Source organism: Diabrotica virgifera, chromosome 7 (assembly GCF_917563875.1).
Source record: "Diabrotica virgifera virgifera chromosome 7, PGI_DIABVI_V3a".
NCBI classification, from domain to species: domain Eukaryota; kingdom Metazoa; phylum Arthropoda; class Insecta; order Coleoptera; family Chrysomelidae; genus Diabrotica; species Diabrotica virgifera.
Window position 1 is genome coordinate 171,666,690 of NC_065449.1, and position 25,703 is coordinate 171,692,392.

The 25,703-nt window shown below is 32.6% G+C and overlaps 1 protein-coding gene across 1 annotated transcript in view; it reads right to left on the bottom strand.

Annotated features, from left to right (window-relative positions):
• Positions 1-25,703, bottom strand: part of LOC114329413 (hyaluronidase-like) — a 55,331-nt gene that overhangs the window by 16,772 nt on the left and 12,856 nt on the right. The window contains exon 2 of the mRNA XM_028278502.2: positions 16,285-16,600. Within this exon, the coding sequence (XP_028134303.2) occupies positions 16,285-16,600 (316 nt within the window). The remainder of the gene's footprint in view (positions 1-16,284; positions 16,601-25,703) is intronic.

A 25,703-nucleotide genomic window follows, 5' to 3' on the forward strand; every position in this document is an offset into this window, starting at 1 on the left:
TTAAATTTAAGTATGTGTTTGAGTAAGTCATTTAGAAGAAATGTGTACAATGACAGTCGATTCTGAAGAGCATAAGACCTTGCCAGGCGAGGGGAAAGATTATGGGTTTTTCCTAAAATTATTCTTTTTGCATCGAACAATTTTTTTTAGATTTTTTGAATCATTTCAAACAGAAAACGTCTTTAGTGATTTTTCTCTTAAGTTAATAGTTTTTGTTATATGAGCGATTGAAAATTTTGAAAATTGAGAAATTGGCCATTTTTAACCCTAAATCGGACATTTATCTAAAAATTTCAATGTTTCCAAGGTACGTAGATATTCTTTAAACATTGATTGATGCAATCCCGAAGAGATTTTTGCAATAAAATATCGAAAACCCCTTTGTTTTTTTAATTGCTAATCAAGCGTGTGCGACACTGTAGTATAAGTGAGGACGCTTGAGTTTGCATAAATTCATTATCTCGAGAATGGGCAAATTTCAAGAGAAATCCTCAGACAGGTCGATTTTTATTTTTAAATTAGGACTTTTTGGCATATATATAATACTAGTGACGTCATCCATCTGGGCGTGATGACGTAATCGATGATTTCTTTAAATAAGAGTAGGGGTTGTGTGATAGCTCATTTGAAAGGTTATTTAATTCTCTATTCAGTAATATGAACATTAACATAATTCTAAATTTTCACTCCAATGGCATATAAAACAACACAATGCTATTCTACACCCCACCAGAATGAAAACAATGGGAACCTTCTCTGGTTACACCTCCGAGGCTTCTACAATTTGCAAGCCATACGTATGCTGAGACTAAGGAAGATGAGGGAATTTTACAATTTACAATTCACGTCCCATCTGCTCAGCGCGGTAAAGTTCCAACGAGAATGGTTCCCTTCATACTCCACACAGAGTAAATGTAAATCAAAAGTTAAATGGTTATTCACTTTTGATTAACATAATTATTTATACAGGGTGTACAAAAAAATTTTTCTTCTATTTGTCAAATTTAATCAAAGTTATTTAATAAAAAAAAATTTTTTGTACACCCTGTATAAATAATTATGTTAATGTTTATATTAGTGAATGGAAAATTCAATAACCTTTCAAATGAGCTATCACACAACCCCTACTCTCATTTAAAAAAATCATCGATTACGTCATCACGCTCAGATGGATGACGTCACTAGTATTATATATATGCCAAAAAGTCCTAATTTAAAAATAAAAATCGACCTGTCTAAGGATTTCTCTTGAAATTTGCCCATTCTCGAGATAATGAATTTATGCAAACTCAAACGTCCTCACTTATACTACAGTGTCGCACCTGCTTGATTAGCAATTAAAAAAACAAAGGGGTTTTCGATATTTTATTGCAAAAAACTCTTCGGGATTTCATCAATCAATGTTTAAAGAATATCTACGTATCTTGGCAACATTGAAATTTTTAGATAAATGTCCGATTTAGGGTTAAAAATGGCCGATTACGCAATTTTCAAAATTTTCAATCGCTTATATAACAAAAACTATTAACTTAAGAGAAAAATCACTAAAGACGTTTTCTGTTTGGAATGGTTCAAAAAACCTAAAAAAAATTTGTTCGATGCAAAAAGAATAATTTTAGGAAAAACCCCTAATTTTTCCCCTCGCCTGGCAAGGTCTTATGCTCTTCAGAATCGCCTGTCATTGTACACATTTCTTCTGAATGACTTACTCAAACACATACTTAAATTTAAACCTTACAGGAGAAAGTTTATTTTACCCCCTAAATTTGCACTTTTCGATTCACCTGGTAGATACATGTGCACCACTGAGGCCTGCCAGGTCATGGTTTTTAGCCTTGGTGTGCTATGAATTATCACTAGAAAAATGTATAGCCTTACAGGACGACCGTTAGTTGGAGGGTTCACTAGCTCTTAGACTATAAATATTGCTATTCTTTTTCTCATAGACATTCAGTGCGTCACAGTTTTTCGATTTCTTTCTAACGCATTAAATTGTATGTGACAGAAAAAAAGGCACGTCTGTGATTACAGACATTTATAACATTTATTCTAGTTGTCGATAGATGGCGCTATAATTAAAGAAAAAAATTATTTACGAAATATATAATATATCTACGAATATAATCTGTACAATTTATAACCCTATACAAATCAAAGAAAATACCATTTTATAATAAATGCAATAAACTCAATTAATTTGTTTTTATACCAAATTGCAAATAAAATGTGACAACTCTCAGATTTAACTAAAAGTCATGTTAGAATAAAGTTATAAATGTATATTATCACGGACTTACCTTTTTTTCTATCATTTGTGACGCACTGAAAAATGCTCATGAAAAGAAGCACAGTTTGCTGTCTCCAATGGATCCGATCCTGTGCCAGATGGATGGCTTCATGTAGGGGAACACGGGGCGGAATGGCACGTCTAATTTTGATGCCTTGACTAGTCAACCAGTTTTTATTGAAAATGAAAACAAACTGCAGAAATTAATGAATCAATTATTCTAAAAAACAATAAATAGAATAAAACTTTAGAAAAAATCAAGATAGTTGACAATTTTACTTGATACAAAAAGTAGTTCACTTTTCCCATTCCGCCCCGTATGCGGGGCAGAACGGGATTTAATTTTTTAATAGGTTTTAATGAATACAGTCATAAGAAAAGCATGGAAAAAAAGTATAATTAGTGGGAAATAACTTTATTAATATTACGCTTAACATAATTTTTAATTTGCACATTGGAGTCAGAGACTTCTGCCCAACCTCCAGGTGGCAAACCCAACTCAAACTCTTGCTGCGTTCGTTTCCTGGGGAAAATTAACATCGGGGCCATGTAAGATCCACTAGCGGAAAAATACAACTCCACAGTCACAGTTTCACCTCTCTCAGATGATGTTAGCGTGCCTACCTGCCGTTTGCCCTTCCTTGCTAAGATTTTAGAATGTCCTTTTGGATTCACGCTAATGCCGGTCTCATCACAATTGAAAATACGATCAGAAGTCAGTTTATATTTATCAATGCATTCTTTTAGAAGAGATTGGAATTGTGCTACAGCTACCTGCCCGATTAAAGCCCATCGCACGAGCTCCAGAGGTTGCCTCAGGTTTTCTTAAACTTAAATCGGGATGTCTCTTCAAAAAGCCATTAATCCAGTCTTGCCCTGCTGTTTGATTAATTTGGTTAAAACTATGAACGATTCCATTGCGGTGTGCTAACTGATACGCTAGCCTACGTAAATCTTTCATGGATAATCCAAACAATATTTTTTCCATGTCTTAAACGTAATTAACAAGTTCTAACTCCTGCTGTTCATTGAAAATAAACGTAAATTTTCCTGACTGTTTGTAAATGCGAAATTCCGGACTATTCCGCTTTTTCTTCACATATCTAGCCAATGTTGATTTTGGTACACCAAATTGAGACGAGGCTTTGTCTAAACTTATATTACCGTCAATTACTGCGGATATTGCCTGTTCCATAGAATCCACAGGCCAACTTTGTTTCTCTGTTTTTCTAGCAGTTTCGCACCATCTGTAACAAGAAAACTTGAAGGTAGTTTTTTTGCTTAAGCAACAAAAGATAAAGCGGGGCGGAATGAGACACGTCTCATTCTGCCCCGTACCGTTCTGCCCCGCAGTTCGTTATTTTGAATTTCAAAGTTTTGTGAGGTTATACAGCAATATTTTAAAGAACTATGGGGGTTTACAGCAAGCTAAAATGTCTATTTCAATAGTAAGTAATGCTGAATAAGCAATAAGAAAAATTTAGTCACTTACCTTCAAATCTAAAATTGACAGAAAGTGCAACAAAACAACTGAAATTCACAAATACGTTATAAATACCACCACCGCTTCGCAGTGAACAATGGCGACTACCAGTTACAGAACTACTCATCGAAGCGTAGCTTACTACCAAACATCGTAGGTGGCAGCATAATACACACGTCAGAAAATACAAATCTCATTCTGCCCCGCCGGTCCATTCCGCCCCGTATACCCCTATATAAGGATTTTCCCACCACAGTCTTCATTTGGTCTGTCCATAAAATTGGACATCTTCCTCTTGGCCTTCGGCCTTCAACATATTCTTCTGCTACCAATAGTTCCATTGTCCACGTTTTTCTCACTATGTGTCCGAAGTAATTTAGGTATGCTCGGTTTACTTCTTTTAATGGTAGACGAGGCAACGAAGCATTAAACCTAGGAATTTTTTGCAGTAAGATGAATCGTCATGCAACTTTTTGCATTCGATTCGTGAGAGTGTCAGGCAATTTTGTGAACTAAATTAATCTCCGGCAAAAAATTTTATGCATGAGAAAAAGCATCTTTAAAGTGCATCTCGAAGAGACGGAAAATAAAAAGGGTCCATTCCATTTCAAATCACTCAATTTTGGAGCAAAAAAAAATTTTGGACCTCCGATTTGTCTGAAAATTGGTATATAGCTTCTACGGGACGTAAAAATAAGATATTTAAGGTCAAATAAATCTTCTTCTGTTTTTCTTAAAATGTTATTTTATGCGATTTTACAGTGATTTGGTGTTTATTTATACAAATTTGGATTTTCTATCGTAAAGTATCAATGAAAAACATAATATTTTGATAGAAGGGACTCAAAAATGTCATTATATGGCATTATAACAAGTTACTTTGATTCAAAACAAGCTTTTGATCAAATTTTATAGTGTAGAAAACGTTAAAATACCGTTTTTTACATTTTTCTCCATTCCCAAAATACATCATAATCGATTTGGCTGAAAATTTGCCCACAGATAGACAAAGCATAGGACTTTAAGTGGTGAGAAGGATTTGAATTATATTACAATACCAAAAAAGTTACATGCAATATTATAGTCAAAAATATAGGCGTCTACTCTAAGTACAATTAACTCGAAAATATCGACCTCACGACAAAAATTGTTAAAAAGAAATTGTAATAATTGTAAAAACGATTTGTTTGGAACAATTTCAGTTACTACCATTTTTGTCGAAAAGTTAAAAATGGCGGAGATATTGAGCAAAACAGGTTCTCCTTTAAAATCAAGATGGCGGCTAACGTAACGGAGAAATTCATTCGTGATTTTAAATTTAGGCTACTATTGACTCCCCTAGAGATCAGAAAAATAAAATTTTGGGCAGCTCGGCATTCAAGGTCAAATGCTATCCCGACTGGACTAATATATACTTTTGAGTCTGATATTACTGCATGTAACTTTTTTGGTATTGTAATATAATTCAAATCCTTCTAACCACTTAAAGTCCTATCTTTTGGCTATCTGTGGGCAAATTTTCAGCCAAATCGATGGTGATGTATTTTGGGAATGGAGGAAAATGTAAAAAAATGTATTTTAACGTTTTTTACACTATAAAATTTGATCAAAAACTTGTTTTGATTCAAAATAACTTGTTATAATGCCATATAATGACATTTTTGAGTCCTTTCTATTAAAATATTATGTTTTTCATTGATACTTTACGACAGAAAATGCAAATTTGTTGAAATAAACACCAAATCACTGTAAAATCGCATAAAATAATATTTTGAGAAAAAAAGAAGAAGATTTTTTGACCTTAAATATCTTAGTTTTACCAGTTTTACGTCCCGCAGAAGCTATATACCAATTTTCAGACAAATCGGAGATCCAAAATTTTTTGCCTGAGTGATTTGACATGGAATGTACCAAAAAATTTAGGTCTCAGGAAATACTGTCGGAAATGAGTTCAATTTTTATACTTGAGGGTTTTGAAGGTCACTGAACACGAATTTCATGGTGGCGATGGTCTCCGAGGTACCTGGTGCCCAGGGTGGAACTCGTCGCCTGGGACGACCGAATAATTCGCGGGACCATCGAATAATTCGCGAAATGAAGATTGGATCGAAAAATTGAAAAATACGTGTTCAATATTTTTCAAAAATCTATATGATGACACTAAACACTACCACCCCACTCCATTCCCTGGAGGTGGGGTGGGGGTAACTTTAAAATCCTAAAGAGAAACCCCATTTGTTATTGCAGATTTGGATTGCTTACGTAAAAGTAAGCAACTCTTATTCGAGACATTTTTTTAGAATAATTATGGATAGATCGCGCTATAATCGGAAAAAACGATTTTTTCGTGATACTATACGTAAATTATAGAAACAGTCTAATACCTCGAGAAATACACTTCCAAATAAAAAACCAAAAATACGTCTTTTAAATATTTTAAGAACCTATCGAATAACATAAAACACAACCCTTCACTCCATCCCCTGGAGGTGGGGTGGGGTGTAACTTTAAAATCTTAAATAGGAGCCCCCATTTTCATTGTAGATTTGGATTCCTTACGTAAAAATAAGCAACTTTTATTCGAGACATTTTTTCGAATTATGGATAGAATAATCGGAAAAACACTATTTATTAGCGCCATCTATTAACAATTCTAAAAACTGTTTCGAATAATAATTACTTATTTTTTCATGAGGAATCCAAATCTGCAATAAAACATGGGGATTCCCATTTAAGATTTTAAAGTTAACCCCCACCCCACCTCCAGGGGGTGGAGTGGAGAGTCGTGTTTGATGTTGTTCGATAGGTTCTTGAAAAATATTAAATTATGTATTTTTTAGTCAATATTTAAAATATCATATTTAAAAATTTGGAAGTGTATTTCTCAAGATATTAGACCGTTTCTATAATAGGGATGTTCACAAAAAATTAAAAAGTCATTTCAAACATGTAAAGCGATTAAGAAACACCCTAGGAATAACTGTCTAAAATTTCAAAAGAATCAAAAAAGTCTGTCTATAAAAAATCTTGATTAGAAATCTAGCATTATTTTAAATTTCGAGAACGCTTCTCTATTGGCTTGACGTCACTAGTCGCATACCCCAGCGCGCGCCATTGTAAGGACATAGTTTGTGTGATACAAATAAGCAAATAAAATGGAAGAAGGTTTTCAAAAAGCCGATTCGCATAATCTACCGACTGTAGAAGTTTTATTGGTTCCGAATCTGGACCTCGGAGGTAAACTATACTGTCATTTTGAGCAACTGTGTTTAGCCTGTGTTTGCTACAATGTTTAGAGCAGGTGGTACTTAGGATTTTAATAAAAATGTGATATATGCCATAATTGGTTGAAAGACAATATGACCATATTTTAATGATAAAATATAACCAATTTAGATAATCCAACTAATAAAATAAGTAGATTAGAGGAACTGATTCACGATACGAAGAACGATTAGAGGAACTGATACGGACTTTTGACCCTTAGTAATAATGTAGTCTTTCATTCTGCGTTTAAATTTTTCAAAAATATTTATTAGTTTTCTCAGCATTCGAAAAAAATTAATTAAATAGTATTTGACCAAGATTTTGCGCCTACCCCCTTAATAAATTTATTCGCTTAGGTATTCGCGGTGTGCAAGTACTTGGAAAGGGAAACGAGAAACGATCGTGCGCGAGTCGCGGAGAAATATTGCAACTATCTTAAATAATTCATATTGTCAATTGAAATTGTCAAATTGACGTATATTTCATACCTTCTGTCAATGAAGCAGAAAAATTATATATTGCTCCACAATATTGATATGATATGCAATTATTATATAAAGGTAAATTTAATTAATTGTATTTTGCTTGCAGTACTGCATTTTAATAACTAATTTTATTTACTACATACAATTGTTGATGTTTTCATAACATAACCTGAATCTTATTTTTTCTTCTTATTATTTTTTTGGACTATGGCCTTGACAATTATCCAGTAACCAGGACTAATATAATTGGCCAATATAATTAAAAGTGCGAATAATAGTACAGAGCGTAGAAATAGGGGTCGCTTTGCCGAACTTGCACGGTCCCAATAAGAATACGTTGCAATAAAATAATTACCATTTAATATATTTTTCAGTGAATCCAAAAACTGTTTATGTACAATTCACTGCAAAGTTAACTGATGTCTAGTTTATAGGGTCTGTCAAGTAATCAATATTTTATTACTATGTTATGTTATGGACACCAGTCTTTTTAGGGTCCCGACAAATTCAGAGGTCATAAACTAGGTACTTTTTCATTTTTTAAAAAAGATTTATTGCTATGCCAAGCTAAACCATTTCTTTGAAATGATAACAGAGAAATGGTAACAGATATTTAGAGAAGTTCAAAATATGACTGTATTAAGCATTTTTATAATTTAGTTTATAACCAAGCTAACTTAAATCTAAAACATATTGGGTAAAAATGAGTAATTTAAAAACTTTTTATTTAGAAAAAGATCCATAACTTACAATAAAGTGATCTTCACAACAGAAAAACTTGGTTTTTATTGACACTTCCTTGATGTTCCTTCTAGCTGCAACAAACCATTTCTTTTTCTGTGTTTAAATTGGTTGGAACGGTAATAAAAATCTTGTCAGAATTGTTTTTCGATGTATTTACACACCCAGGAACAAAACACCATTTATTTGGCTTCATTTTTTACTAATTAAATACGTAACGAACTGCACACATTCAAATACACTTCGTAAATAAGTATACACAGCTAGCCCTCGATCACAGCCGTTACAACTATTGACGTCACAGGCCGTAGCCTCGCTGCAGGGAGCCGTTTTTCTAGCCTCCAAGAAAATCAACATTATGAACTCATTTATCTTAAAAAAATATACATTTTTAAACAGTTTTATGATTGCTACGTTTTTATATACCTTATTATCTATTGAATTTAACTATATTTAAAAATTAGTGAACATCCCTATTTACCTATGATATACCGATAAATCGTTCTTTACGATTATAACGCCATCTATCCACAATTCCAAAAACTTTCTCCAATAAAAGTTGCTTATTTTTACGTAAGCAATCCAAATATGTAATAACAAATGGGCGTTTCCGTTTAAGATTTTAAAGTTACTTTTACCCCAGCATTAGGGGATGGAGTGGGGGATCGTCTTTAGTGTCATTCGATAGATTTTTAAAAAACATTAAACGCGTATTTTTCAGTTTTTCGATCCAATCTTCATTTCGCGAATTATTCAATCGTCCCGCGAATTATTTGATCGTCCCAGGCGACGAGCTCCACCCTGGGCACCAGGTACCTCGGAGACCATCGCCGCCATGAAATTTGTGTTCACTGACCTCCAAAACCCCCAAATATAAAAATTTAACTCATTTCCGTCAATATTTCCTGAGTTCTAAATTTTTCATTTTCCATCTCTTCGAGATACACTTTGAAAAGGCATTTTCTCATGCATAAATTTTTTTGCCGGAGATCAATTTAGTTCACAAAATTGCCTGACACTCTCTCGAATTTAATGCAAAAAGTTGCATGATGATTCATCTTACTGCACAAAATTCCTAGGTTTTGGGCTTTTTAGTGCTTCGTTGCTTCGTCTATGGCCCGTCTTTTATATGAAGCTCTTCCAGAATTGATAGGTTGGTTCTGTATTTTGTCCAGGACACGCGTAGAATTCTTCTGTAGACCCACATTTCGAAGGCTTCCACCTTACTTCTATTAATTTTTTTTGAGTCAGTGTTTCAGCTGCGTATGTACCAATGGGAAAAATAAGGGCATTTACCAAATTGAGCTTAGTATTCCTTGTTATTGTTTGGTCTTTCCATATTTTAATTAATTTAGTTGTTGCGGTTCGGACCACTGCCAGGCTACGCTTTATTTCTAACGAGCAATCACCATTGTTACTACTAATACTAAACTCGCCTGTCTACCACTTCGAAATTAGCTACTTGGCATATGTGCAAAGCCGCATTTAGGTCAATTGACGCCCTAGGCAATTCTCTAGTAGTCGCCCTTCAAACATGTACCATTTTTTGCTTATGCCGCCATAGGCAACTGCCTATTGGGCCCGTGCAAGTTTGGAAAAGCGACACCTATTTCTACGCTCTGCAACTTTATTCGCACTTTTAATTATATTGGCCACTCATATCGGTCCTGGTTACTGGACAATTGTCAAGGCCATAGCCCAAAAAAATTATAAGAAGAAAAAGTAATATTAAGGTTATGTTATTAAAAGGTAAACGATTGTATGTAGTAAATAAAATTAATTATTAGAATATACTACTACAAGCAAAATACAATTAATTAAATTTACTTTTATATAATAATTGCATATCATATCAATATTGTGGAGCAACATATAATTTTTCCTCTTCATTGACAGGAGATATTAAATATACGTCAATTTGACAATTTCAATGGTAACAAAGCAACTAGAACCATAAAAATGGTATAATGTAAATTGTTTAAACAAATTTAGTGTCATAGTCAACTAGGTAGAATATTGTATGTTTTTATTAATATTTTACGCACCAGCAATCTTAACTACGTAGGTATTTTGATATCTCATCCAATATTAATAAATTAAGGATCAGTCTAGATTAATATGTATTTTTTTCGAAAAATTATTTTTGATTGAATATTTTCACAGCCACCTAATAAAATTACACGTAATTTGTGTTGCAATTAATGTTTGGCCTAAAGAATCACGAATAACTCACAAATTAAAGCACTTAGGTATAGGGAATGCTTAAGAAATAAAAAATTACCATAAAATATCATTTCATTACAATACTAAAATACATGGTGTTCCATTTAAGAAAACTCGAAAATACTCATTCTGAGTTTCGACCAACCCTGTACATTAAAATTAAACGTTTCACTATATTAATCATTTTTAACAATAGTAGAGTATATTATCGTTTGAATATAAATAGAAATTTTGATGTCAAATCACTACAATTCTACAGGTTGTGAATGTTGCTACGAAATTAACAAACAATGTAAGTATCTTTTAAACTACCTCGTATATTATTACAAAACCCGATATTTTTTGAAAGAAGGCATCGAGGAGAATCCAAAAATGTAAAAATATACAGGGTGTTCCATTTAAAAAAAAACATAAGTCTGTGTCACCCTGTCAATACGAGTGGCCCTGTATATTTGAAAATATTTTTAAATTATGGTCCTATCTATGCCCCAACTTTTATCTAAATAACTTTTTTTCGTATCTCTTACGACAAACGAGTAATTGGACTTTGTCACACTAATGCCCCACCCTGTATATCTAGTAATTGTGATAGTATTTGTTAAGATTATCCGAGATAAAAACGTCAATTGTAAAGTAAGAGAAATACTGATCTTATGCGAAATAAATGACATAATTTCGTGTGACAAATAACTACAGTATTTCTGATATGACTCTTTAAGAGAATATGTGATTCCAGAAACTGAAAACGGACTTTTGGTTTATGAATAATTTCCAATGTTAGTTTACTTGAAAATAATGCAAAAGTTTTTCTGAAGCAATTATAATGTTTCTTCATAAACGTTAGAACATTATAAAAAATTCCGAAATACAAGGATGCAACATGAGTAAAAAATGTGTAGAAGAATTGATTAGTCAATTGACGTAATATACCTACTGAAAACAATTCTTTATAGTATACAGGGTGTTAGTAAATAAGTGCGACAAACTTCAGGAGATGATTCTGAATAGAAAAATAATGGCTGTTTTCTATATATTTAAATGTATGTCCGCAAATGCTTCGTTTTCGGGATACGACTGTTATTCTTTTTCTAAACCGACAATTTATTTTCTCCTGAATACATCAATTTGTTTTATTCAGCCTAAGAAACGATCGGTTTTGTGACACTACAATTTACTGTCCATCTTCAGATCTCCGGTCAGTTCAACTCAAAATGTTAACGGTTAAAGGAAAACACTTACTTTTTTACTTTTACTTTTTTCCTTGAACCGGCATTATTTTGAGTTGAACTTACCGGAGACCTGAAGATAGACAGTAAACTGTAATATTCGACACAGCAGTGGCGGTTCGTGGCTTAAGGGACAGGGTCGGCAAGGTTTTGTCTCCAAAGGCTTCAATTTCATAGGAGATCTTTGGTTTTTGTTTTTTTTATTTTTTTTTTGTGTTTTTTTTTGTTTTTTTCTATAATTTTTGAAACTATACCTGTTTATAAATTAACTCTAGTCTATGTTGTTTCGAAGTAGCAAAATGGGTTATATAGTATATTGTACAACAAGAGAGAAAAAAGACATATTTCTCACGAGCGCAGAAGTTTGTTGGCACGAGCCGAGGCACGAGGCGAGTGCAGCAAATCAAGCGAGAGAGAAATATGTCATTTTCTCTCGTGTTGTACACTGAACTTTTTCTATGGATGCGTTTTTGTCAAGAGTTCAAACTTCAAAATTAAATAATTTAGGTGCTTTTAGGTATATTATATGCCTAAATTGAAATAAAATACATATATACACATAGGTATTTAATATTCTTAATATTTATATACTTTATTTATTTAAAATTATAATTCACAGTTGGACAGTCTTAAAAGGTAATTTTTGATAAGTTTTGACAAGTTTGAATACATTTTGTTTGACAAAAATAATTGTGTTTGTATTGTGCATGTTACCATGGAAATGGCGATCATATGTATGTAAACCGGCAGTAAACCCGTGAGAAAAAATATTTCTCACTGCAATGGCCGACTTTTCTCACTGCCTGAGAAATTGTTCGTTTTGAATATACAGTGCGGTGGAATAAGTGTTGCCCCCCCTATTAACTTGTTTATTTTAAGAATATAAGCAAAACGCTCGGACAGGTCGATTTTTAAACTAACCATAGTATATTATAGCATCAACGTTTCGAACTTTACGCGATCCCTCTTCAGGTGACAGACAACTTTGATTTTTTTAAATAGGAAAGTACATCATGTGACATCTCATTTAAAAGCTCTTAAAATACTGATTTCAAAAATGTATAATACTTTAATCCTGTTTGAGAGCGTAGGCGCAAAATTTTGGTCGATCTCTTTTTAAACGCATTTATTTTTTTCGAATTCTGAGAAAACTAATAAGTATTTTTGAAAAATTTAAACGCAGAATCAAAGATTAGATTATTACCAAGGGCAGACAGTCGCTTAGAATAAACAAAAAGTTTCTTTTGAATGATATATTTGAAATTGAAAATCACACTAAATTATCTTATTTTTCACCACTGTGACTTATTAAAATAAACATTATAGGAGTTCTCAGGGACTTTGGACCATCGAGAATACTGTAATATTTCATTCTACGTTTAAATTTTTAAAAAATATTTATTAGTTTTTTCAGGATTCGAAAAAAATGATTGCAATTAGAAAGAATTCGACCGAAATTTTGCGCCTACGCTCTCAAACAGGATTAAAGTATTATACATTTTTAAAATCAGTATTTTAAGAGCTTTTAAATGAGGTGTCACATGATGTACTTTCCCATTTAAAAAAATCAAAGTTATGCCTGTCACCTGAAGAGGTATCGCGTAAAGTTCGAAACGTTGATGCTATAATATACTATGGTTAGTTTAAAAATCGACTTATCCGAGCGTTTAGCTTATATTCTTAAAATAAACAAGTTAATAGGGGGGGGGGGCAACACTTATTCCACCGCACTGTATGTAAGTAGTGAGAGAAGTTGCACATTGTATAGCATCCATAGAAAAACGTAATTGTAAAATTTATTATTGTTTTGGAGGGATTTTAAAAGTTTTTTTCTATCGACATTTGAGACAAGTTTGACATTTTCTCCTGTTTCATGGTGTTTCGACAATACGTTTTGACTCTTTTGAGAAAAGAGAAATCCCGTTCATTTGAGACAGAATTTGCCCCCATTTGAGCACAATAATTTATTAATTTCGGGAACAGTTTGTTGTACCTAATGAATTGCAGTATATAAAATTATACATAGTCTGTAACTTATCCCACCTTCCGAAAATATTTGGATCAGAATATAAAACTGTTAATTCATTTTCTTATTTTATTTGATTAAAAAAATGATGGATAATAGATATTTTGAAAATTCTTTGGCGTAACTTTTAAATTTTGAATAGTCAAAGAGGCCGCAATGACTTATAACAGTGAGTAAATAATAGTTTTGCCTGGTGCAATTGTTTTAACTTTTGTCCGGAGACCATACAATTCACTGGACATCAAGACAGCCCCGTCATAAATTTGCCTTAAATTTATTTTTGATATCAAAAAATTTTAATCTGTCCTTTAAATTAAAACACCAAAAATATATTCTGTCTTATGGCTTCTACTTACGTCTGAAAACCTAACAACCTCTCATAAATATTAGACGTAACGCGTATCGAAGAACAATTATTGATACTTGTGAATGACATGTTACCTCTATCAGTAGTTTCGTCTACTTCTACTGAAAAGAATCAAAATGTAACTACTAATTGATTCTTTCATTCTGTGCTGTTTTAGGTACGCAGCTATATTCTTCGAGTCAGAAAATAAATTAGAAAATTCCAGATCGTATTTGTTAAACAATTTTATTTGTTCTCTATAATTAACTTGATTTAACGAATGCTCCGATACATCCTGTCCCCTAAATGGTAATTCCTAACAACTTAAAAGAATTACAGTATCAATAATAATTAAACGACGTAAAACTACTTACCTATTTCATAATTTTATCCCGGGCGCGCTAGCAAGGCAATACGTGGCTACGTACGTGCCTTTCTGCCGTTTGCAGATCACCGCTCGGCAGAGGTACCCTCTGCCGTACTTGCCATTCAAATAAATACGGGGAATGTATAATTGGTTGCCTATCGGCTAATATTCCATAGCTTCCATAAGCAAATCTTCGATCTGGGGACGGCATGCCGAGCCGGGCTTTATAATAAGAATTCACACAATCGCAATCGGGTGCGGGTGCATGGCTATAGGATCACTAATTTGAAAAGTCTCTTACGCACAGCGCACAGGGATCACTTAACTAACGTATCGGGATCGAATTCTTTTAAAAACAATGAATAAACTTTAGTCTGTATTATCTCACAGATATATTAATTATTTCACAGAAACGAAAATCATCAACTCCGATTAAATTAAATATTTAAAAAATCTATAATGTGTCCATAAATGTGTGGGTCCCTGCCGACCCTGACGAGCCGTCACTGCGACACAGGTAGTCTATTTGGCCCAATAAAGCAGATTGTGATTAAGTCTGAATTTTATTTTTATAACCCAGGGCATAGGTAAATTGAGTCCCGTATACTGAATTAAGAAGGGTCAAAATATTTAGATGGTCGAATTGAGTCCCGGGCATCATAATCCTTCTAATTACCTTTTATAATAGCTTTTTAATTTGTAAGTATTTTATTGGTTCTGCATTTATGGTAATCAAATACAAAAAGTAATATGCGTACACCACAAAATATTTATTAGAGTGCGATGTATCTGTACATATACGATACGGTGTTAAGTTGATTGTCAAAATGAGTTATGTGATAATTGTTCTTAGTGAAAAAGGAAAACAACAGTTGATTATGTTGAATGGCTTTGCTTCAAATATCGTTTTCACAAATCTTTCAAAAATGACGGCAAGCGTTGGATTTGTTGTGCGCAGACGAAAGAAAAATGTAAAGCATTTTTAAAACCCAAGGGGACAACTTTCACCACAATCATAGTGAATTAAACGAAGATGTACTCAATTGTCAAATGTTAAGTAACTTCTTGAAGCGAGAGACCGTAAAAGATATCAGTGAACGACCTATAAAAATGGGTGATATGAAAATTTTGCATGAGGAATTACGAAATGTCGATATTAGTAGGTACGTTGACTACCAAAGATGTGGAATTGGTCCGAAAAATATGTGTATAACGCCCGACGATCTCTTCTGTTTAAATTGCCAAAAAGTATGGAAGAAGCATGAACATTAAAACATTTCCAGTGAAAACCAACAAAAACGAGGATTTTCTAATGGTAAACGACATAGAAAACCAAATTATTATGTTTTCCTGCAACAACAATTTACAATTTTTAGCAGGTTTGGACACCATTTATATACTTAGATGGAACTTTTGAATATTACATTACACATTTATTTGAAAACAAAAACATACTTGTACATAGATTGGCATTTAAATACCTTACTTAGCATGTAAATGTATGTTATATTGTTTACTGTAAATCTTTTAGGTATACATTTTTGTAATAAAATTATATGTTATAAAATAAATTATTGTTTTCTCATTCCTAGAAATCATTACGTACACCGACTAAGCCCCAGGTAGACACGGGACTCAATTTACCCATCTTCGGGACTCAGCTCGGCTATTGGAAAGACGGATTATAAATTCTGGGACTTAACTAGGTTACTCCGATAACCGATTTATAACGTTAAAAATCAATCTGAAATGAATAATTATGAAATCAGGTTAAAACCATCTGATATGCCATTAAGATTTAGGTTCTGTTAAAATCGTGTTGTAAATTTTTACCTATCGTTTTCTACCCTTACTTCTGAAGGACATAGTCTCTTCTTGTAACTTGGAGACATATTGAAACAATAAGGGTACGCATAATAGCCCCAAGTAGCTTTAGGTCTAACTTTCTGGGCTAGTATTAACGTCCTAGCCATAAATACTTTTGCAGCATTTTCGAATTTTTTGGTGGCTTGTGTAGTTAACTGGCTCTGATTCCATGAAGGATGTTTTGATTTCTCTAGGGAAATCGAGAGAGTTTTGTATTCTTGCAAAGTTCCAAAGTTCTGTCTGAAGATAGGCCTCCAACTTTCGAAGTCTATTATACCTATACCTAAAATAATAATTTTTTATCAATAAAATTATACAGCAGAGAACGCACAATAAATTTATATCCGCGATAAACTGACAATAGGTATTAAAAAATTTGCAATTGTAACAATAACAGTAAATAAAAAGGCAAAAGGTAGAAAAAATTTAAAAACTATTAAAATTTTTGGTTGATTATTAGTCTATTAGGTTGAAAACTTACTTTGCCTTTCAGTTGCCAGATGACGCTAGTCATCTACCCCATAAACGTCAGTTGCAATGCAGGGATAATTTTTCGTAAATTTGTCACTTCGGGCAGAGAGCAGCAGACCTACGCCTCTCTGATGATGACTCCAAATAGAGTCGAAAATCGTCGATTTAGAGTGCTGGTCTGTGCTCCCTGTTCTAAGTGAAAAATAAGACGGTTTTGCCTTCGCATTGCAACTGAATAAAAATGGAATTTTTATTTTATATTTATTAGTCCATTCACTGACGGTAAAATTTGGCAAAACCTCAAAATTTTGGATACAAACCGCTTGGATTGTATTGACATAAAATTTGTCATACATATTATAGCTAACATGTCAAAGAAAAAAAGTGATATTGTGCCGATGTGTGATTTTTGTCCTGGGGGTGAGTTTTACCCCTTCTTGGGGATAAAAAATCGTACGTTCAAAATAAGTCCGGAATAGGGAACTTGCATAAAATTTTAAATTCGAAAAAAATGTTATAAATCACAACAGAACATAATATAATTTTTTAAAACATGTATCAAAAATAAAAAAGTTGTTTTTGTGTTCCGTTTGGCCCCTAAAGACAATTCTAAATTCAAATTAAATCAGCTAGCCCAAAACGCGTCGTGACGTCATATGATTATTTTTATATATATTTTTCCCTTATTCCGCGACGATGAGCTGGAAAAATATCCAAGTAGATGGAGACCAATAAACTAAAGAAGGAGAAGAAGAATATACCTAAATATAACCATAAACATAACAATCTAGTAAAACTATGTGACGTCACGGGTCGTATGAACTATTTTAAATCGCAGAAGATTTTAAATTTGTATTTCTAAGTTATTATGAGTTTTTGAAGCGTGAAATTTTGGAAATCTCATTTTTAAACAAAACTGAACATTATTATGTAATAAAAAAAATGTGCAATTTCCCTATTGGATAAACTAACTAATTCTAAGCAACTTTTGTTCTATAGAGTTTTTTCACTATGTCAATACTTTTCGAGTTATTTGTGAGTGAATATGTTCATTTTTCAACAAAAAATCGCGTTTTTAGACGGACTTTCGCAAATACTTCAAAAATTACGATTTTTATCGAAAAAATATTCTTGACAAAAATATAGCTTATAAAAAGTGAAGTGAAAAAAATTGGTGTATATATGAAGTCTATATCCCCAGTAGAAGCACAGTTGTAGCTAATGAAAAGTAGGTTCTTAGTAGTGAAATTCCAAATCAAAAATTTCAACGTGAACTAATCACTAAATCCAGCACTTTTCGTGGAAAACTCATTACAACATTTTTAGAGTATTTAAAAAACATCAAAAATAAGTAAGTTACCTACGCTCAAAATAATGCTGGTCCATTTTCTTCTTGGTAAAAAAAAAGCGTGAAAACCATCCCCTAATTAGCATCATAATGAAATTAATCGTTACAGCTTCGCAAGTTTTACTTATCTATTGTTTATATGATCTGTAAGATTCATCAGTTCAAAGTGCTTATTTTTGAAAATGCTGTCGCTGTGTGTGTAGAAAAGTAGAAAGGGTGTTGGCTTCGGATTTAATCCATTAGTCACATATTGTAGTAATGCCGATTTTATTAGTCTTCTTCTTCTTAAACTTCCCTCTCCTATCGGAGGTTGGATATCATAATGGCTATGGTCACTTTGTTGTCTGCTGCTCTGAACAGTTGTAATGAACTATAGTTAAAGCATTCTCTAAGGTTCCTCAGCCAGGAGATGCGTCTTCTTCCTATGCTTCTTCTTCCTTGGATCCTTCCTTGCATAATAATTCTCAGCAACTCCTATTTTTCTCTTCTGGTAATGTGACCCAAATATTCCAGTTTTCTAGTTTTTATACTCTTCATAATTTCTAACTCCTTATTTAAACGTCGTATCACTTCAACATTGGTAATCCTTTGAACCCACTGAATTTTCGATATTCTTCTGTAACACCACATTTCGAACGCTTCTATTCTTCATATGTGTTTTCTCTTCAATGTCTAAGTTTTCATTCCGTATAGCAATATAGAAAATATGTAGCATCTTAGAACCCTCAATCTGAGAGGCAACTGAAGGTCTTTGTTTGTAAGCAGTGTCTTCATTTTTATAAATGCTTGCCTTGCAGTTTCCATTCGTACTTTAATTTCTTTGCTTTGGTCATTTTTGTCATCAACCCAGGTTCTCAGATATTTACATGTCTTTATTTTTTCTATTTGGGTTTGCTCTATCATTAATCTTTCATTTCCATGTTCTGTTTTTGAGGCAATCATAAATTTAGTTTAGTTTTAGTGTTATTAGTCTACTGATTTAAATTGACAATTAAGTAGGGACAAAGAATCGTGAAACTATTTCATACTCTTGAAAAAATATACTGTTAAATGTATTATAATGCAGAGAAGGTTTATTAGCAGTACAACAAAAAATTCTTTCAAATGTCCAATTTTGGTTTTCCAATAAATTAATTAACAGGTCATAGACTGATTGGTCGATTAAAGCAATTAAAAAGGATTAATTGACTGGACCTGAGATATTTTGATTATAGAATTTTGCTAATAATTCTCTGGTAGAATTATCTAGAAATGAGAAGCACTTTTTGGGGAACTAACATGAAATTAAATTAAAGTTAAGAGGATGGGTACGTATATTCGGCTGCAATGCTATTCAAATGGGGATTCATTTTTTTCGAATCCTGAGAAAACTAATAAGTATTTTCGAATAATTTAAACGCAGAATGAAAGATTACGTTATTAGCGAGGGCCGAAAGTCCCTGAGAACTTCTATAATGTTGATTTTAATAAGTTACAGGGGTGAAAAACTAAGAGAAAATTTAGTGTGATTTTTAATTTCAAATATCTCATTCAAAATAAACTTTTTATTTATTTTAAGGGACTTTCGGCCCTCGGTAATAATTTAGTCTTTCATTCTGCGTTTAAATTTTTCAAAAATATTTATTGGTTTTTTCAAGATTCGAAAATAATGAACACAATGTCCGTGGCACAGTATAGGAGGAATTCCTCCTATACGCTATGAGCTCGTAGGTAGAGGGGATAAATAAAAATTCGCGAGCGCCAGTAGTGACAAGTCTGTAAGCTTTTACTGGAAATTTGACATAAATGTCAAAGTGATTAATTTAAAACATTGAAATTAAAAACATTAATAGGAAATAATGTTAGTTGGTCAAAGCTGCGGTGTATATTTTTACCTTAAATATACTTACGTTTTAAATACTGAATTTAAGTTTCTTTAATATTTCGTAATATGTAATTATAAATTAATCTAGGCGCCATCTACACGATAATTTTGAAAGTATCCGAATTAAGAAATTAATATTTCATTAATAGAGCGTTAAAATGATTAGCAAAATATTTAAAAAATCGATTACAATTTAATTACTTGCGTTGTAAATATTAAGCGATAACAATTAAATAATAAATTTAAAAATTACCGGTGAAAGTTGCATTAGTAATCTGCTAGGACCGACATCAGCGAAGCTCAGAGCGTATACTGTGTCCGTGGTAATATTTTCCAAATCTATCGTTGTCTTACAACGCACTCAGTCGAATAGAATATTGTCAGCATATTGTCAGTTAGACAGTGACAATCAGTGACAATTTTAAATATTTGACATGACATCGGGAATATTTTGAGTTGTTGAATAAATAATATTGATATAGTGTATTTGATAAATAATTGATTTAAGACGTGAACTTAATAAAAAGATATTTATTGTGTATTATTTGTGGAAGATCCAAGCAGAGAATACATCAGGATAATATATTCTGTGATCCAAGTATTTTGTTGTTAAATATGTTCAAATTTGTAAGCGTTCCATAGTAACAATATATTATTAAAAAATCACTTTAAGACTTTTCCTCTTTTCTCGATTGAGTATTAGAATGGTATTAGTTTTTGTTGCACATATAAATTATTACAATCACTGAATACATAGTTAGTGAAAAAATTATCACATTTATTAACTGAATTAATAATTTGCAATTATACAAATAACAGTTATCCAAGAACATTCAAAAGCCATCTCTTTAAGTTAATGATGACATATTTTCAAGTAGAATGACATTCTAGTAATGTTTACATATCCATACCAGTGTGAATTTTACTACCCGTAATTTGCCGTATAAAGACAGAAAAAGTAGGAATAGCCGTAAAATATTTGCGAATTATGTACCGATTGCCTTAAAGTCAAACGTAAGTTAGTGTAGGAAACAGAGGTTGAACCTTACAAATGGACACAAGTCCGGTTTTATTTTTTTCTGGTATATCACGGGGTGCTTATTATGATACTAACTTTTTCTTAAAAAATTTCGCCCCGGAACCTCCCTTTTCACCCCTTTAAAGGGGGTAATTTGTTTTTTTTTGCGGAACGTAGCCCTTCCTGTACTTTTGCAAAAAATTTCTTTTATAGAAATATGAAGAGGACTATATTTTCTACGATTGATTTTCCAACAGCATATGTCTATCACCCACCGTTTAGTGGAGGTGGGGCCCCAAAGTTGACAAGTTTTTAAAAAAGATGTTTTAAAAAAAAATATTTGTCCCTAACTGTAATGGAAATTAAGAAGACATCCTGCGGCAATTATTCACAAATAAGTAACTGATTTTTTGGTATAGGTTTCACTTAAGGGTAATTGCCCTTTTTTTAATTACAGTGTTTTAATTTTAATTACATCAATACTGTTTTTCAAAAATATATATGGTCATTGCAACATCCCTGCGGAAACCACCCCTATCCTTGAAAATATACTGCAGAAACTACCCTTATTTCTGGCGAGCATGTTTTTACGATTTTCTCATTACCTACGCATTATTTTTAAACAAAACTTATACAAGGTTAAAGACCACTATTTAGGTCTAAAAATTAGGTCCTATTCATTTTTTTCGTATAAGCAACCGTTACGGTACAGTGGCGCAGTAAACCTCAGATATGCTTTGGCGGGCTCCAGTTTTTGTTTTTTTTTTCGTCACCTGTTCGTTTTATTGATAAAGTACTTATGTAAAATAAAAGAACACAGTGTAACCTAAAAATTATGACCTATGCACATTTTACATTATTTGCGCCCCAAAGCCACAGTGGTGGCCCAAAATCAATGTTTGCATATTTTCGCCACCTACACGCATTTTATTGCATTAGTGCTACCTTAATAGCACAATATTTACCCTTAAGTGGTCGCTCAGTAGTGACGGATCCAGGGAGGGGTGATGGGGGTGATCACCCCCTCTCAAACCAAGTGATATTATATTTAAAGATTATAAAAATATTCATTTATTTTTATAGAAATACTTATATTATTATTTTTATAAGAATGGCGTACTTTTTATCCTTTAGCAACAGTGGCGGATCCACCATCGTTAAGAGGGGGTGCCAATTGGCTAAATTTTTATAAAAATAAATGAATATTTTTATAATCTTTAAATATAATATCACTTGGTTTGAGAGGGGGGTGATTGCCCCCATCACTCCTCCCTGGATCCACCACTGCTTAGCGACCACTTATGGGTGAATATTGTGCTATTAAGGTAGCATTAATGCAATGAAATGCGTGTAGGTGGCGAAAATATGCAAAAATTAATTTGGGGCCACCACTGTGGCTTTGGGGCGCAAAGAATGTAAAATGTGAATAGGACATAATTTGTAGGTTACACTGTGTTGTTTTATTTTACATAAGTACTTTATCAATAAAACGAACAGGTGACGAAAAAAAAACAACAAAAACTGGAGCCCGCCAAAGCATATCTGAGGTTTACTGCGCCACTGTACCGTAACGGTTGCTTATACGAAAAAAATGTGGTCTTTAACCTTGTATAAGTTTTGTTTAAAAAGAACGCATAGGTAATGAGAAAATCGTAAAAACATGCTCGCCAGAAATAAGGGTAGTTTCTGCAGTATATTTTCAAGGATAGGGGTGGTGGATAGGGGTGCAATAACCATATATATATATATATATATTTTTGAAAAACACTACTGATGAAGCATATGCCCATATGGATCAAAAAGCAAACAAAAATTTTTTTTTTCAACTCCCCATTTTATTTATTTTTTTTTGGCTACAGGGGTTGCACTAGGAAATCGCTTTTGATGTCCATGCATGGGTAATAATAACGTGCACAAAATGATATATATATATATATATATATATATATATATATATATATATTGTTAAGATATGTAAAATTTGAATTAATATGGTTTCGATCTTAATATTTTAGAAAAGTTAAAACATATAATAAAAATATACCAAAATTCATTTCGAAGAAATGAAAGTCAATTATCTTTGGATGGCCGTAGGTAAACAAAATTTAAATAGGGATTAAGTATTTTCTTTGTACAGTTAGTATGATAAGGAAGTGGTTATGTGTTTGGACAATGAGACCGGGTTAGGGAACAATTGTATTTAGAAATTTAAATGAATGTAATCTCTTTAAAAACCGATTGGCATGTAATTAGTTTTAGGAAATTTAGAATGGTAGGAAAAGTTGGTTTTGAATCTGACATTGACAATTTGGAATTTAATTCAGGGGAATCGTTGTCAGTGGACTTTCATAATTTTTTACATAATTTAATTTTACGGTAGAATAAATTTTTCAACGTTACTGTTTAGTGCTGGCCTTTAAACGAATGGGATTCTAGATGATAGTTGTTAAATGATCGTCAAGTCGAATAGTGGTGATCTCTGAGAGTCTCCTGAAGTAGTAAGGCAGATAAATGAATAGCTGTGAGTTTGTTGAAATAAGTGTCCTGACGGAGGCTCATCACGTAAAGCATTGTAAGTTATATTGTTCTACTTATATTCCAAGAGTCACCGTTGCATGCCGGAACGAGAAATAGATTCAGTTTATTGAGAGGAGAAAAGGCTAGCATTGTTTTTTGAAAGATACGTGCATCTGAAGGGGGTCATTGATGACAATAGGCTTGCAATAGTTTGTTGCGAGATTGCTGACTACATAGGGGGCTGCTAAGAGTAAATTGTAGGCGACCAGAGACAAGAATTTGGACAACTCATCATCCGAGAGACAGTTTTATTTTTTTTTGTAGAATTATTCATAACGCAAATTTCAATAAGTACTTTAGATAGTGGTAGGAGTATTTCAATAATCAGAATAGGAGATATTATTTTTAGAGGATATTTTGAGGGTGAATTTATTTCAATAGATGTTTTTGTACCATATATGTGTTTTATTCCGTTAGTCTTTGACCTTATTTATCATATGTAAAGCAAAGGAGATATTGAAGCACGAGAATATAAAACCCTGAGATTAGAGCATTAAATAGTGTGATTAAATCATAAGTGCATCATTAAAATTAAATTTAATTAATTAATTAATTATCTAATCAATTGCTTTGAGCACACCGATCTTTGAATATCACATTAATATATATATATATATATATATATATATATATACAGTAGAACCCCGCAAATCCGAACTAATTGGGGGGACAGCCTGTTCGGATTCCGCAAAGTTCGGATTATCCGAAAGTTAGCCTAAGAAGCTAACGAAGATGATTTTTAAAAGATTTGGACTGCCACCGATCCCTTTATGAAACTTTATCTGCACGTTTATGCCGCCAATATTCTAAAGCTTAAAAATATTTAGATCACTGAAATATTAAATCGCTAACGCCAGTAGTTTTGTTTCGTCACGGGACATGGGAATTCGGCCATGTAAATGATTCATTAAATTTGTAATCTGGATATTGATTACACCATGTTTCTCATGTTTCTTATCTTTTTCAATGTTTTCGTTCATAGTATACCATAGGAAATGTGTATTATGCACATTCCTTCATTGATTGTGTTTAGTCTAACTCCACACTTTTATTCACTCATTAGTGTTGCAGTGTTTAATACTGTAGCTAGCATCTTACGTAATGATTTTCTCACATAATAAACATGTTTTTAAATTTTTATTTTGAATTTTTAAAATTTTTTTCACTTTCCGTTGGTTCGGATTTGCCGAAAGTTCGGATTTGCGGGGTTCGGATTTGCGGGGTTCTACTGTATATATATATATATATATATAAAGTATATTAATAAAGGGCATTGTGTGTGAAAGATTCCAAGAAAATCACTTTCTTTATTAATTCTTCTTTTTTTGGGGTGGTTCCGGGGAAGAAATGGGGGTACATTAAACAAATTTGTAAATAGCACCAGTACATGGGTAATCGCTGAAAGTCTTTTTACTCTAATATAAACGGTTCAGATGGTATAAAAAGGGGTTTTTAAAAATGTAACACCCTGTAATTAAAAAAAGGTAATTACCCTTAAGTGAAACCTATACCAAAAAAAATCAGTCACTTATTTGTCAATAATTGCCGCAGGATTTCTTCTTAATTTTCATTACAGTTAGGGAAAAATATTTTTTTAAAACATCTTTTTTAAAAACTTGTCTACTTTGGGGCCCCATCCCCACTAAACCGTGGGTGATAGACATATATGCTGTTGGGAAATAAATCGTAGAAAATATAGTCCTCATCATATTTCTATAAAAGAAATTTTTTGCAAAAGGTACAGGAAAGGCTACGTTCCGCCAAAACCACAAATTAGCCTTTTAAAGGGTTAAAAAGGGGGTTCCGGGGCGAAATTTTTTAAGAAAAAGTTAGTCTCATAATAAGCACCACTTCATATACCAGAAAAAAAAATAAAACCGGACTTGTGTCCATTTTGCAAGGTTCAACCTCTGTTTCCTACACTAAGTGTCAAAGTTGTGGATACACCGTCGCCGTGTCAAGGAAAATTAATCCAAAGAAGCGCCAGTCGTTTTTACTAAAAATATAGCTTTCAACAATGTGTAAAATTTTATGCAAAATTAATTAATAGTACATTGTATACTTAGTAGGAAAAGCTTTACATTCCCGGACTATGTAAAAATTTCCGT